Source organism: Anopheles coustani, chromosome 3 (assembly GCF_943734705.1).
Source record: "Anopheles coustani chromosome 3, idAnoCousDA_361_x.2, whole genome shotgun sequence".
NCBI classification, from domain to species: domain Eukaryota; kingdom Metazoa; phylum Arthropoda; class Insecta; order Diptera; family Culicidae; genus Anopheles; species Anopheles coustani.
Window position 1 is genome coordinate 92,594,536 of NC_071288.1, and position 14,599 is coordinate 92,609,134.

A 14,599-nucleotide genomic window follows, 5' to 3' on the forward strand; every position below is an offset into this window, starting at 1 on the left:
AATCGGACCGATGCGAAGTGCCATTCACGTCCGGTGTGCGGCGAGGTTGATAATTGTGCTACGATCCAAAGATGGAGCGATGGCGATCGCGAGGTGCAATAATTCGATCGTCTGTTTGCTTCGCCTGAAGGTTGCACGGAAGATGCTACAGTCGTATTTCGGAAGAAACCTAGCGCGATGGGAAGATGACCGTGAAGATGACCGTCCGAACAACCTCGCCGGGGCCAGTCAAACGAGTTTTCTGATGTACACGGCGCACAAAAGGGGATTTTACCTGCCTTTGGGAAGGAGAAGTTAAAACATACATACCGCCACAGAAAACAAGTTGAAAGACAAACAGCCATGGTTGCAAATGAATAGTAATTTACTATTTCTCTCTTTCTTTTGCATGTATGCAAATGTTGAAACAAGTACAATAGAGTGTAAGCATTCGTTTCGAAGGAAGAAGGTTTTATTTTGTTTACTTTTCGTTTTAAAATTATCATCACCACGATGTGCAACGGAGCGGAGCCAGGTTCAGCGGGTCGCTGTTTCGTCGCACTGATAATCGGCCAGGGAGCACGAAAGCATCGCCATTGCCATCGTCCGTTTGCACGTCAATGTTGTTATTAGAGTAAAAGCATTTATAATTGGTGGCAAGATGGGCCCGGGCGTCTAAGGCGTGTAGCTGTCGGTGCCGAAGTTGCGCTGCTTCATATGCTGATCGATCCAGCCGCGGAACTTGGCCACGTTCGCGTACACGCCGGGGATTCCGTTCTCGCCGCAACCAATACCCCACGCAACCAGGCCCGTCTGGTAGTAGTGGTGCTGTTTGCCGTTCGGGATGGGGCACACCAGCGGCGACCCACCGTCACCCTTGCACGTGTCCTTGCCGGGAACACCGCCGGCGCAGAGGAAGCTCTTGTGCAGATTGAACTTGGGACCAAGTCGCGTCGTACGCAATGCCGTCTGACACTGGTCGTACGGGACGACCGGTAGGTCGATCTTCTTCAGGATTACCTGGTAGGTGCCGGCCTTGCCGAACACATCCTTGCCCCAGCCGGACGCGAAGCATGTCGCGTGATCGAACACCAAGTCCTGCGGCGGCAGGCAAACCGTCTGGATACCCTCGTTCAGCTGGAGCGGCGAGTCCAGGAACAGCAGGGCGACATCGTTGTGCAGGCCACCCTTGTAGTAGTCCGGATGGACGACGACCTCGACCACCGACCGATCCTGATGCGGGTAGATTTCGTTCTTCGTCTGCGTGTCCCACTCGCCGGCACGTACCTTCAGCTGGGCCGGCTGCTTGTTCTGCACGCAGTGTGCCCCCGTCAGCACGACCTGGCTGTGGATGAGCGAACCGCCGCACTGGTAGACATTCTCGCGCACCTGCTCGAGCACCTTCTCTGTCTTGAGGATCGCCACCATCCACGGGAACTCGCCGTACTCGGCCTCGCTGTCCTTGCCACCGGTGATGCGGAAACCGATGCCATCAACGTTGCGCTTACCGCATCGTACTGGCGGTTCTAGCGGCGGCACAGGGCTGATTCCAGTCACCGGTTGATCTGGCACTGGTGGCGGCTTAGCGGTTGTGTGGGTTGGATCGGGATATTCAATCTGCCAAACGGGGTTCAAACAGTCAAGCGGTGACATTAGCTAAGCCCCTTACCCGATGCTTGAAGCCTGACGATTTAGATACTTACAATATCTCCCTCGAAGCAACACTGCAGCAAGTAGTCCACGCACGGGTTATCATCGGAGAACCGGATGTCGATCAGTCCCTCACCGGTGGAGCTGGCGTTCGAGCAGAGGTACCGCTGGATGCACACCTGCTCATCACCGCATGGCCCACCCTGATGAAGATAGCACAAGTAACACAATTGATCATCCGCTCGCACGTCGGCCGCAATGTTCCCTCATGCTGGTTGGACCCAAGCTTACCTTTACGCCAACCGGCGGAGGCGGGGGAAGAGGTGCTGCCGTAGTCGTTGGTGCTCCGCCCTTGGCCGGGGGAGGTGTTGTGAAGGTTTGCAGGATCAGATCGTCCAAGCTCAGCTCGTCGCCAAAGGCCGCTGGAGAGATGGTGAGCAATGATGCCACCAGCATCACTGCCGTTTGTAGCCGCAACATGGCGTTCGCTTCGTATGTGCTCTTGGAAACCGTGCTGAATCGAGAATGAAGCACCCCGGGACCGTGTTAGTATGTTTTAAAACCGTTGAGCCGAAAGCCGAATGCCGAACTGAATCCCCGCAATCAACCGACCCGACCCCGACAGGAGACGTCACGTCGCGGTTGGTGGGGAGATTAAGGCGCCACACGCATACATTGGAGCCCGCGATCTCTACTGCAGTCGCGGCCGGTTGGAGCATACCGGACAGATCGCACTACGACCACGACGATCGGGCAAACAGGCGCAACCTCTCGCCAACAAACCAAACCCACCAACGATCGGACGCAGTGAGACGCTGAAACAAACAAAGCTAAACCTTCGTCACCATTTGAACGATTTGCCGAAAATGACAATACACCCTAACCGGTTCTACGGTCGATTCGCTTCGTAGCGCTAGCGACGGATCGCATCGCTAACTTTCGGCTGCGGTGCAAAGTGGTTGACCAAACGGTCTCCGCTTACCGATCCCCGGCCCATAACGCCGTATACTTTCGAAAGTATGAAATTGGCAGATCCAAGTCGAAACTCCAACAGTAGGAGAATGATGATGCACAAAATATGGTACATTTTGTGCTGGGATGGTTCGTTCTTTTCAGAATTGTATTTTGTACCTGACCACCACCAAACCGATGACCCGACAAACAAAATGGCCATCAAAAATCAATGCGTCGGAGGTGTTCAACCGGATTATAGCTTCATTACGAGAAGTCCAATCTAAAAAGGAAAAGTATGCGCTTTATCAAACTGCGCTTTAGGTATTTACCGTGCCGGCACGTGGTTTTTCCAAACACACCACCGCGGTGGTAAAACTAGTTTACGTAAGTGTCGGAAACCCCGGCCCTTGCCGGGGTTGATAAATGGTGGTCATGTACACCAGTTAGAAACCAGTTTATGATCGGTGTCCAACAACGCGAATAATCTCAATCGATTAACGGAATTCCACCAAGGTTCGGAATTGTTATCGCCCGTTTGTTCCCTTTTGTAACGCCCGACACACAGTTTACATTTTCTAAAAGTAACACACACACACACACCCACGAATTTCGTAGAGGGGCGGAAGTTGCAACGGCACGGTGCCAAACCTGTTCCAGCGTACACAGCTTCCGTGACAGCAAGCGAATGCTGTAGGGTTCGCAAACGACTAGGACACGCAGGACCGGACGCCAGGCGCATCTTTGGCCCAAGGGTTAACTATTTTAACGCACACACCAAAGCGGAGGGATCGTTAACCGCGTAGCGAATGCTAAAACGACGGAAGAGAGCAAAATATGATCTTGTATCCGCGTACTGGATGCTGATGGGTGGATCAAGCTGGGGATGCTCCTGTGCAGCTAGTAATTGAAGGATATGTGTTGTTGAACTCACACAAACTACTCATCCTGGTGTTATTAAATCAAGTGCTTGATGATATGTTTGGATTAGTTCCCATGCACACAATTTTATCCTGATCTCGTTAATCTCGATTCTAAAATGCTTGCCTCTATCTTTTCACACTCCAATTGAAAAAAAATCATAGAGATAAACTGCAGTAAAATAGTAAACAATACATATGGAATTTCACTATTTTTTTTGCACCAAGAACAGTCAAAGGAGATTCGCAAGATGTACGGAAGTTCTACGATTAATCGTTATATTATTCTTAGATGTTCTTATTCCTTTTGATTTGCCAAAGCTCTGTGTCAAAAGTTCATCCTGCTTTTACGGATTATGCTACCACATTCAAATGTACTACAGCGATAACAAACCGTGCGGTTCCTTTATTCACATTCAATAAAATATATTTAGCACGACTCCGAATTCGCTCGGGTAAATCCCAACGTTGGCCAGAGAAATCTGAACCCGTAAAATTTGGAAACTGATTAAAGCACCCGGCAGCCCAGCTATCTACAGATTCGACAAGGACTTGTCCGTACTTTAAACGAATGCCAATGCTTCAGTACTAATCGATCTTCGCCGGGAATAAAATGTGGAACCAACGTACTCGTCTTAGAATGAAGCAAGTGCTTATTCTTTTGATGGTTTACAATGCCATTACCCTAGTGTTTGGTGAACAGCTTAAGAATAACGCTGGGGTAACTATTGTGTTTTTGAATTACTGACAGATTCTAGTTGAAGTTTTTTCCTGCAGAATGTCACAGCAGAGCATACTTCCACGGGGAACTCCGTTTATATAACAAATAATTTTTATCTCGTACCAAATTTTATTGATGGTAATGTAACTTTCTTCTTACGACAATTGAATGGAAGTGTTCAAACTATCATGGAAGTACGCATCAGCTCAAAAAATGAAAGCACTTCCGAAGGTGCTGTGCCACAACCAGCCACGCTGCCTGCCGCCGAGATTGACCGTAAGGGGGAACAAGATTCCAAAACAACTCCAATGTCACACTCGGCAGAAAATATCGGCCTTGAAAACAAAATTGTTCTATTAAAAAATGCTCTATTCGGTATGTATAAACAGTTTAATAATTCTGGCTTGCAACTAGGCCATAAGAGCGAACCAGTTGTAACAAAAGCAGAGTACAACACGGCAACAGTATCTTGTTTGGAAATTGATAATGTGAGTAATTGTCAATTCGTATTGAATACCTTAATAGATATTTTATTAATGGTGTCATGAATCTATATTTTTAGTACTTCAGGCCAGGTCTAAGCGAATGTAACCGAGGTAATGGATACTGTGTTTCAACCGAAGAATGTGAAATAAGGGTTTATAAGTTGCGATGCAACCGATGTCCAACACTGGGCCAGATATGCTGCCCGAAAAACAGATTAGTTGCAGTGGCAGCTACTACCGAAACTATGACAGATCAATTTGTGCAATCTCGCGCCGATTACGGCAATGGAGATTCACCTGACTATACCACCATGATTGATATCTCTGCTGAATCGTCAGATATGACAACAACAACTACACAAAAAGTTGAGACACAAAGTGCACAAAATGCTCGCGAGACAGAACGAACCAATGATGCGGAAGAAAGTGGCAAATCCAATATTCTGCACTCCTCATCTACAACAGATCTGCTACATAACAGAATTTCTACATCAGAACTTACAAAACCTACACCATCTTCAAATTCCTCTTCTAATTCTAATTCTAATTCTTCTGATCCTTCGAACAAAGAAAAGCAGGATAAGACAAATGATAATAGTTTGCTGAGCGTTGATCCCTCCTCCGTAACGTCTATTTTGCCTACTACAACTGAATCGATCGGATCACTACGTTCTGAAGAGTCTGTTGCAAATCATATGGAAACACAAGCCATCTCTGAAAACAATAAGGTTAGTGATGGTTTCACGTACACAAAAAATATTGATACGTTGTTTGCAGCTAAAACTATGAGTTATTCATATGTTTCATTAATATCGTAATCATTCATTTCTTTTCTAGGAATCAAAAAACAAACCACCCAATGCTCGTGAGACAGCCAAAAGCAATAATGAGGAAGAAAGAGATAATTTCCTTTTCCAGCACACCTCCTCAACAACAGAACACGCTCCTATTACACATGCTCCGACCTTAGAAAACCCGGATACTGGTAAAATAGAAAATGATGGTCGCCAGGATGGCGTTTCTTCCACTACCGATACTTCAAATTTATTTACTACAACGGGATCAAACAATCTACTGCATTCGACAGAGTCTATTAATATCCAAACGGTAAATATTGTCTTCTATCACATCTAATAGTGGAAACATTTACTAATCATATTCATAATGCGAAACTAATTTCTTTACTTTTAGGGAACATGAGAAGAAACGTAACAGGAACATGCGAGTGACGAGGGAGAACAAAAGTCACTTCCCGTTTATCTAAAAAATCTTGGAATCTAGTTCACAAAATAGTTACATAATTTTTGAAAGCAATATCACTTTCTTTTCTACTATTTTTGAGAAATATTGTGAAACGTGATAAAAATATTGCTAATCAATTAAAATGAACTGGAAGATTACGTTTTATTAACGCATTTTGAATTTCATTATGTATTGAGTTTTCTAAGTGGTAATACGATAACCTGCATAATACAATCGAATCAAAACCTGTTTTGTGACCTCCCAATCGTACATCTCAAAACCTTTTTACATAACGTATTCGGGTACTTAACACAGATTTTGACAAGAAATTATTGTTCACACATTCATCCTAAAGAAAGGTTATCAAAGTTACACTCCTAAAGAACTTTTGTAGATTAGGTGTGCTGTCGATTGTTGGACTTGCCGTTGCTGAACCATACGAGTGTTGGGATTTTCTTGGCAGTAGAATAATATGAGAAAGTCTTCTGGAAGCTTAAACAGAAACCGTGAGCTTATCGCTTTTGTTGTATTCATACTCATAGTATGAATTTCATAGTACCACATCGGGCAAACTCAAATTAGCAAAGAGAAACGCAATATGAACATAGAAATAAGATGAACATTTTGAATTCAAGGACATATTTTTCATGTAGTGATTTATGTTGTGTTGTTGATTTGTTTCATAAATTGCGCTGATGAGGTCGAGTTTGACATTGCTGAACTTACTGTAATCGATGCGTTCAGCCGTGATTCTTAACAACAATGAGCAGCTCTGTTAATCACGGGCTTTTATTACTGAAATGTGATCTTTTAAGATGAGGCGGAGAATACTTGTGGTAATTACGTGCTATATCCTTGGCATAGTTCAGTGGATGACGATCGCAGTTGTTGAAAGCACAGTTCAGGATGAACTGGATGGCTTCCAAGTGAACCGTGATAACAACGAAATGAGATACTGATGCAATGGGGCTCGAATAGAACCCTTCATATAGGGGATATTACGAAATACTCAACACTTAATTGCCACCGGACAGGTTGTGAAACCTTTGCAAGGTTTTCTCTAAACGGTTTTCTCCGAAGAATTTTCGCAGAAAAGATTCCATTCACGTCGTTGCTGAACAACGCAATGGTGTAAGAGTCTTCTGGTTGTTCAATGATTGATGATGTTTCTTTGTGTATAACAATTCGACCAAATCCTGGAAACTCTATTCATCAAGTGCCTCCGATTTATCCTAATAATTTTAACATTTGATTTCTAGAACATTCAATTGGTTCAATCATGAATAATCAAGAACTACGTCTATAACTACGTATCTTCTTCTTCTTCTTGGCGTAACGACCTATTGGTCATGCCTGCCCGTAAAGGGCTTACGAGACTTGTTTCCCTGATGTACGTACGTGGATAGTCAGTCCTCTCGTACAGGGGAGGGTCCGGTCTCGGTTGGGATTCGAACCCACGCCGTCGAGGTGGTGAGCCCCGGCGCTCATGGGCCGATTTTCTAACCGACGCTACCGCTCGGCTGTCGCGGACCCCCGTATAACTACGTATATACTATATGATTGCTATAAAAACTTTCAATTGGCATAAATAATCCTCATTTTGTAATATTGCCGAAGCTAGATTATTTTCTTCTCTTTTTTAAATCGACAATTTAGATTACTACGGATTTATGATACCGTTGCCATTAACTACACTCTTCACGTTGCGATGTACTTAATCATTTTTATCCATAATACAAGTGACAAAATGTTTCACTAACAGTCAACGAAATCAATAAAGCACACTTGTATGATCAAAACTTGACGTCAGAAAAAATATTGAATAACAGATGCTCGTTTTGCGGCTGCTGATTATATTCTTTGTTGTTATAAGCATAGCATACAGTTCTAACTTTACCATCCGGGAATCCCGCAGATAACGTTTTTCTGTGCTATTTTTCACATCCAACCGAAAATTCCCATAAAATAGTATACATAAGATAACGCAAGCAGCAAAGCTACGTGATTGATTACAGCGGGTACATTAAAAGCAATAGTAATGAAAAAAAATCGCGCATTAAGAAAATTAATTATGGTAGCGACGATTCTTCGATGTAAGTGTACAGTGTAACTGCTGTGGGTGCTGCTCAACCTTTGAAATTAAACATATATATAAAAAGTAAACTTGAAAACCTTGTAACTTTCCAGTAGTATCTTCGAAAGAAGAGATTTTTACTTAAATCAATTTACTTCATGATTTTACTTGTGCTGTAGATCAGCTGCATAAGGTACGCTGATAGTACCGAGTTTGACATTACGAAGTGTAGCATGTTATCAATTCATTCCAGCGGGATGCTGCCCTACGATGTGTACATAGGCAGCTCAGTTGATCGCTTGCTATTATGAGTGAAAGGTGGTCTTTCAAGATGAGGCAGAGTTTGCTTGTGGTAATTACGTGCTATATTCTTTGCATGGTTCAGTGGACAATGGCCGTGCAAAAGGTGAAAACTAGTCTTTAAAATCAAACAGCATCGAACATTTTCTAGAATATCTTATCCGGATTTTCCTAAATTTTCAGCAATGTGGTTCATTTGGTACAGAAAAAAAGTATTGCATGCCTAGGTCGGAATGTGAGCCACAAAGTCTCATTGAGTTGCGCACGGCTGATTGTGAAAATCCATCCCATTCGTGTTGCAAGAAAATGGCAAACACAATGAAGCATCACATTATAGAGCATACTCTTACTGAATGTGATAGCCGAAAGGGATATTGCGTAGGAAGTAACATGTGCACCGTGCGAACTTATCGCTTGCGATCCAACAGATGCCCATCGTTAGAGGAAGTTTGCTGTCCGAAACAATCCGTTGCTGGTCTTTCAACGACAACGGCAGCACCGACTACAACGATAGGAACGACATCAACGGCATCCCCTGCTACAACGACAGTCCCGACTACAACGACCGTTGCAACTACACCGGTCCCTACGATCGCTACTACGACGAGAGCGAGGGCAAAAGATTCGAAAACAGATACAGATACTGCACAAGATGACGACTTGAAAACTGACACCACGAATACCTCTTTTATTGGAACTGGAGGCACTGGCAGTTCAGATACATCTGATTCAAATCTGGGTGCATTTAAACCAAAAATTGGTGTATCAAATAAAGGACCATCCTTTATTAATAAATCCCATCCATCATCTACAAAAGCACCTGAAACAACAGTTGGTTATGGAAAATCAGAACCCTCAGAAGCAAACTATATTTCAACAACTCAATCGGCACCTAAAGTATGGAATATTACTCCTACCAGAGATCCAATTCTACCCTCCCGAACAGATAGCGCGACTACTCCCACAGAGATCAGTAATTTTGTTCCAAACCTTAAGCCTGAGTTCAGAGAAACCCCTTTCTCATTCGAAGCGTGTGGGCAACGGAACAGGTACGGCGTCGTCGAAAGCACAGTTCAGGATGACAAGCATGTGGACTACGGTGAATACCCGTGGATGGCGGCCTTTTTCCAGGTGAATCGTGATACTAACGATATGCAGTACTGCTGCAATGGTGCACTAATAGAACCCTTCATAGTTATCACCACCGCTAATTGTTTCTCTAATTGCGGATCAAACCCAGCCAATATGGTGGTACGACTGGGTGAATGGGTCATGAACTCAACTACCGAACCGATCCCTCACGAAGATTTCGAAGTAGAAAAGATGATCAAACATCCCGACTTCCACCCGACGTCACTGATAAATAATATAGCCCTGGTAGTGCTGAAATCCGAAGTTCAATATAAACCATCAATTCAGCCTATATGTTTGCCTTCTAACGAAGAACCGCTACTAAGTACTCAACACTTTATTGCCACCGGCTGGGGTGCCACAGTCAAGCAAACAATTGCCGGGGTGAAAACTCATTCCGATATGCTTAAGCAACTAGATCTTCATTACCAACCGTTCTCAACATGTGTAAGGCATATTGAGGGTCGTTTCCACTTTCACGAGAGCTTCGCATGTACTACCACTCAAAATGAAGAACGACCTTGCAAAGGAGATGCCGGAGCTCCGGTTGTTGTAGAAAGGCGAACAACTGTCGATCAATTCTATTTATATGGGCTAGTGTCGTGGGGATGGGGTTGTCATCAAACACAGCGAAAAGAGACTGTAGTTACAGTAGTGGAAAAGTTTCAGACATGGATAGATAATACAATAAAGGAACTCTAGGAACCTTGAAATGCATATAAATCAAAAGGAAGAAAGTGACAGCATGTTACCATCACGATAGTTTACAGAGATGTGAATGTAAAATGAATATATTGGTATTTGAAGAATAAAATCAATATGATTAATCACTTATCCACTAAACAATTACATCAGGCTACGCAAATCGAATTGATTTTGAACGGTAAATCAATTGACCAATGTTGAGTGCATTATTCATCTAGGTAATTTGTAGATATATCACAAACTCATATGCGTCCCACACTTCTTAACCGATAAAAAAATGCAACGCAACTTCCCGACAACTTAGCATTTGAAATGTAGAAATAGCCAATGATAAGCACACGGGATTTCCCATCTTCAATGATTAGTGATTATTGGGCACTTTATGTGTACGCCTAAGATTATTTTCTTTGCTTTTAATTCTGGTTCAATTCGGTTGATGAATACTCATCCATCAGCTATCAGGTTAAACAAAGTTTTCAAACAAATACCACAAGTAAATACTGGAAAGAATAAACAAATTCTGATAATCGATTTCCACTCGTTTTGAGATGGCGTGACTTGTAAGGTTAAACAACGGATAAGAGTTGGCTTAGCAATGAGCAAAAGCAGATTTTATTACCAGTAAATAAACTTAGAAGAATTTTGAAAAAGGAGTGCCCAAAGTTGACCCGTTTTTACCGCCGTTCAACATTATCAGCATGCAGTTCTGATTATAAATAACGAGTATTCAGGAAATCCCAAGCCTGATGTTTGATGTTTGCTGAAATCCCATTACAATCAGCACGCGGTGATGGTCGTGTACTAGTGATAATTATCCGCGAAACCATGCCATGGTTGTTGCGTTGAGATGAGCATCATTTGCCATCGTCTGTGAATTCGGAAGGACGTGTTATTCTGTTGGTCTATTAAACGGTTTCAACAACAAGTGTAAAACCGTTCCAAGCATCCGATATGGATCAATTGAAACGACAATTTTTTGGATGCAAGTCGTTGCTTATTGCATTGGTTTTAATAACCGTGAAAGTGAACACTAGCAGAGCATTGAAGTATTGTACGAATGGAAATGGGAAAACAATGTGTGTAGAAAACAGATTATGTACGGACGGAAAGGTCGATGTCCATGGCGCATTCATTATTACGTACAGAATTGGGTTTGGAGAACCTGAATTCGATAATTGTGACAGGTCAGGTGTAGTGTGCTGTACTGTTCCAGAGAAACAATGGCTTGAATCAACACCACCAACAACAACTTCTGCTGCTACCACTCCTAGAACTTCCACCACTGCTCAATCGGCACCTAAAATATGGAATATTACTCCTACCAGCACGACTACTCCCACAGAGATCAATAATTTTGTTCCAAACCTTAAGCCTGAGTTCAGAGAAACCCCTTTCTCCTTCGAAGAGTGTGGGCAACGAAACAGGTATGGAGTTGTCGAAAGTACAGTTCAGGATGACAAGCGTGTGTACTACGGTGAATACCCGTGGATGGCGGCCTTTTTCCAGGTGAATCGTGACACTAACGATATGCAGTACTGCTGCAATGGTGCACTAATAGAACCCTTCATAGTTATTACCACCGCTAATTGTTTCTCTAATTGCGGATCAAACCCAGCCAATATGGTGGTACGACTGGGTGAATGGGTCATGAACTCAACTACCGAGCCGATCCCTCACGAAGATTTCGAAGTAGAACAGATGATCAAACATCCCGATTTCCACCCGATGTCACTGATCAATAATATAGCCCTGGTAGTGCTGAAATCCGAAGTTCAATATAAACCAACAATCCAGCCTATATGTTTGCCTTCTAACGAAGAACCGCTACTAAGTACTCAACACTTCATTGCCACCGGTTGGGGTGCCACAGTCAAGCAAACAATTGCCGGGGTGAAAACTCATTCCGATATGCTTAAGCAACTAGTTCTCCATTACCAACCGTTCTCAACATGTGTAAGGCATATTGAGGGTCGTAAATTCCACTTTCACGAGAGCTTCGCATGTACTACCACTCAAAATGAAGAACGACCTTGCAAAGGAGATGCCGGAGCTCCGGTTGTTGTAGAAAGGCGAGCAACTGTTAATCAATTCTATTTATATGGGCTGGTGTCGTGGGGATGGGGTTGTCATCAAACACAGCGAAAAGAGACTGTAGTTACAGTAGTGGAAAAGTTTCAGACATGGATAGATAATACAATAAAGGAACTCTAGGAATCTTGAAATGCATATAAATCAAAAGGAAGAAAGTGACAGCATGTTACCATCTCGATAGTTTACAGAGATGTGAATGTAAAATGAATATATTGGAATTTGAAGAATAAAATCAATATGGTTATTCACGTATCCACTAAACAACTACATCAGGCTACAGTAACAGAATTTCAATTAGTAAATCAGGTGTCCAATTTCGAGTACATTATTCATCTAGGTAATTTGTAGATATATCACAAAATGCTAGACCTCTTATCCATCCCACACTTTTTAAGCGATACAAAATGCAACGTATCTTCCTGATAAGCAACACAACATTTTCCGGCAACACAACATTTGAAATATAGAAATTCCCTATGATAAGCACTCGGGATTTCCCATCTTCAATGATTACTTGTTATTGGACGCTTTATGTGTACGCCTAGATTTCTTTTTGTTGCTTTTATGTTTGGAGCAAATTGGCTGATGACCGTGTGACCTGAATGGTTGAAAAAAAAGATAAGGGTTGGCTTAGCAATGAACGAAAGCAATGGTTTATATTCAGTAACTGTAATTTATGTGTAACTTATGTGTTTTGTCCTACGACTCTAAGAAGAACTTTGCAAAAGGACTGGCACAAGTTAAACTGTTTTTACCGCCGTACAACGTTATCAGCATGCAGTTTTGATTGTAATATACGTGTATTCAGGGAATCCCGAGCCTGATGTTTGATGTTTGCTGAAATCCCATTACAATCAGCACGCGGTGATGGTCGTGTATGGACCCGCGAAGCCATGTCATCCGTGTTGCATTGAGATCATTTGCCATCATCTGTGAATTCGGAAGGGCGTGTGGGTCTGTTGGTCTATTAAACGGTTTCAACAACAAGTGTAAAACTGTTCCAAGCATCCAATATGGATCAATGGAAACGAAAGTCTTTTGGTTACAAGCCGCTGCTTATTGCATTGATTTTAATAACAGTGAAAGTGAATGCTAGCGGAGCATTGAAGTATTGTGCGAATGGAAATGGGAAAACAATGTGTGTAGAAAACAGATTGTGTATTAATGGAAAGGTCGATGTCCATGGCACAATAATTATCATGGAAAGAAGAGGCTTTGAAGAACCTGAATTCGATAATTGTGACAGGTCAGGTGTAGTGTGCTGCACTGTTCCAGAGGAACAGTGGCTTAAATCAATATCACCAACAAGAACTTTAACTACTACTAGTAGTACCTCTACTACCACCGCTACTACTACTACTACTACTGAACAGTTCCTCGACTACCCCGATTGGAACGGTCAGTGCGGTGAACGGTACATTGGTGAAGGACCACCAGGAAGCGAAACTAAGCGCTGGGAGTTTCCGTGGTCGGTGGCATTGTTCAGCATTACCAACATTTTAGGAAGACATGTCAAAGTGTTCCTCTGTGGTGCTACGCTCATCGATGATCAAGCGGTGCTAACGACAGCCAAATGTGTACAGCATCAAAATAGATCGGGCCTAGTAGTCCATATTGGTCGCTGGAACGCCAATTCTGACCAAGAACCTTTCATGCAGGTAGCGTACCTCAGCCTTTTTCGCCAGCTATTTGTAAAACCGAGTTTTATTTCTTTGCTACAGGAAATAAAAGTCGAGAAAGTGGTCATCCACCCTGAACACTATACTTCCACTGCACACATTGGTAATATCGCACTACTGTTCCTAGCTGATTCGGCACAAATTGGTCCTGCTTCCAACCGTGTTTGTCTGCCGGATACACAGGAGATCGATACCAACTCGTTCTGCTACGTCGTTGGGTGGAGCAATAATCTAGTAGCTGGTACTCCGAATCACCTGCTCAAAATTGATGCCCAATACGCCAACAGGAATGAGTGCCAAACAGGGATTCGAAACTACGGGGGGGTGTATAATTATAATCTGCCGAAGGAGCATCTCTGCGCAGACTACACCAATACCCCAGCACCGTGCGAGCGGGTCGAAGGTTCGGGAATGGTCTGCGCACTGCACGAGAATAGTGAACAATTCTTTTTAGTCGGTATTGCTGCATATTCGCATCGCCAATGTAACAAATATCAAGTAAAAGATGTTTTTGTGAGTACCAAATACTATTTGAATTGGATAGATAAAGTAATGACGAAGAATAATCGATATCCAAACTACTACCGTCCCGATCTTACGCACGAGTGATGTCAATTGACAAATATAAATACATCTAGAACGACATCCATACCCAAGCTTTTACCGTTCCT

At 43.1% G+C, this 14,599-nt stretch overlaps 2 protein-coding genes across 4 annotated transcripts; one reads left to right on the top strand and one right to left on the bottom strand.

Moving 5' to 3' along the window:
• Positions 1-429: 429 nt before the first annotated feature.
• LOC131259570 (phenoloxidase-activating factor 2-like) lies at positions 430-3,337 on the bottom strand. Of its 3 annotated transcripts, none has more exons than XM_058261085.1 (4): positions 3,246-3,337; positions 1,921-2,143; positions 1,683-1,832; positions 430-1,596 (listed from the first exon to the last, which is right to left on the bottom strand). In XM_058261085.1, the coding sequence occupies exons 1-4, from the start codon at positions 3,320-3,322 to the stop codon at positions 655-657; spliced, it is 1,392 nt and encodes a 463-aa protein (XP_058117068.1). In that variant the 5' UTR covers positions 3,323-3,337; the 3' UTR covers positions 430-654. The 3 variants fall into 3 exon arrangements, with proteins under 3 accessions (XP_058117068.1, XP_058117069.1, XP_058117070.1); XM_058261086.1 differs by having other exon boundaries at positions 3,184-3,275; XM_058261087.1 differs by having other exon boundaries at positions 3,232-3,273.
• Positions 3,338-9,961: 6,624 nt separating this feature from the next.
• Positions 9,962-14,537, top strand: LOC131269594 (transmembrane protease serine 9-like). The gene is made up of 6 exons (XM_058272048.1): positions 9,962-9,999; positions 11,583-12,309; positions 12,523-12,586; positions 13,525-13,907; positions 13,971-14,385; positions 14,473-14,537. Exons 1-6 carry the CDS (start codon positions 9,962-9,964, stop codon positions 14,535-14,537), a joined length of 1,692 nt encoding a protein of 563 aa, XP_058128031.1.
• Positions 14,538-14,599: the final 62 nt, after the last annotated feature.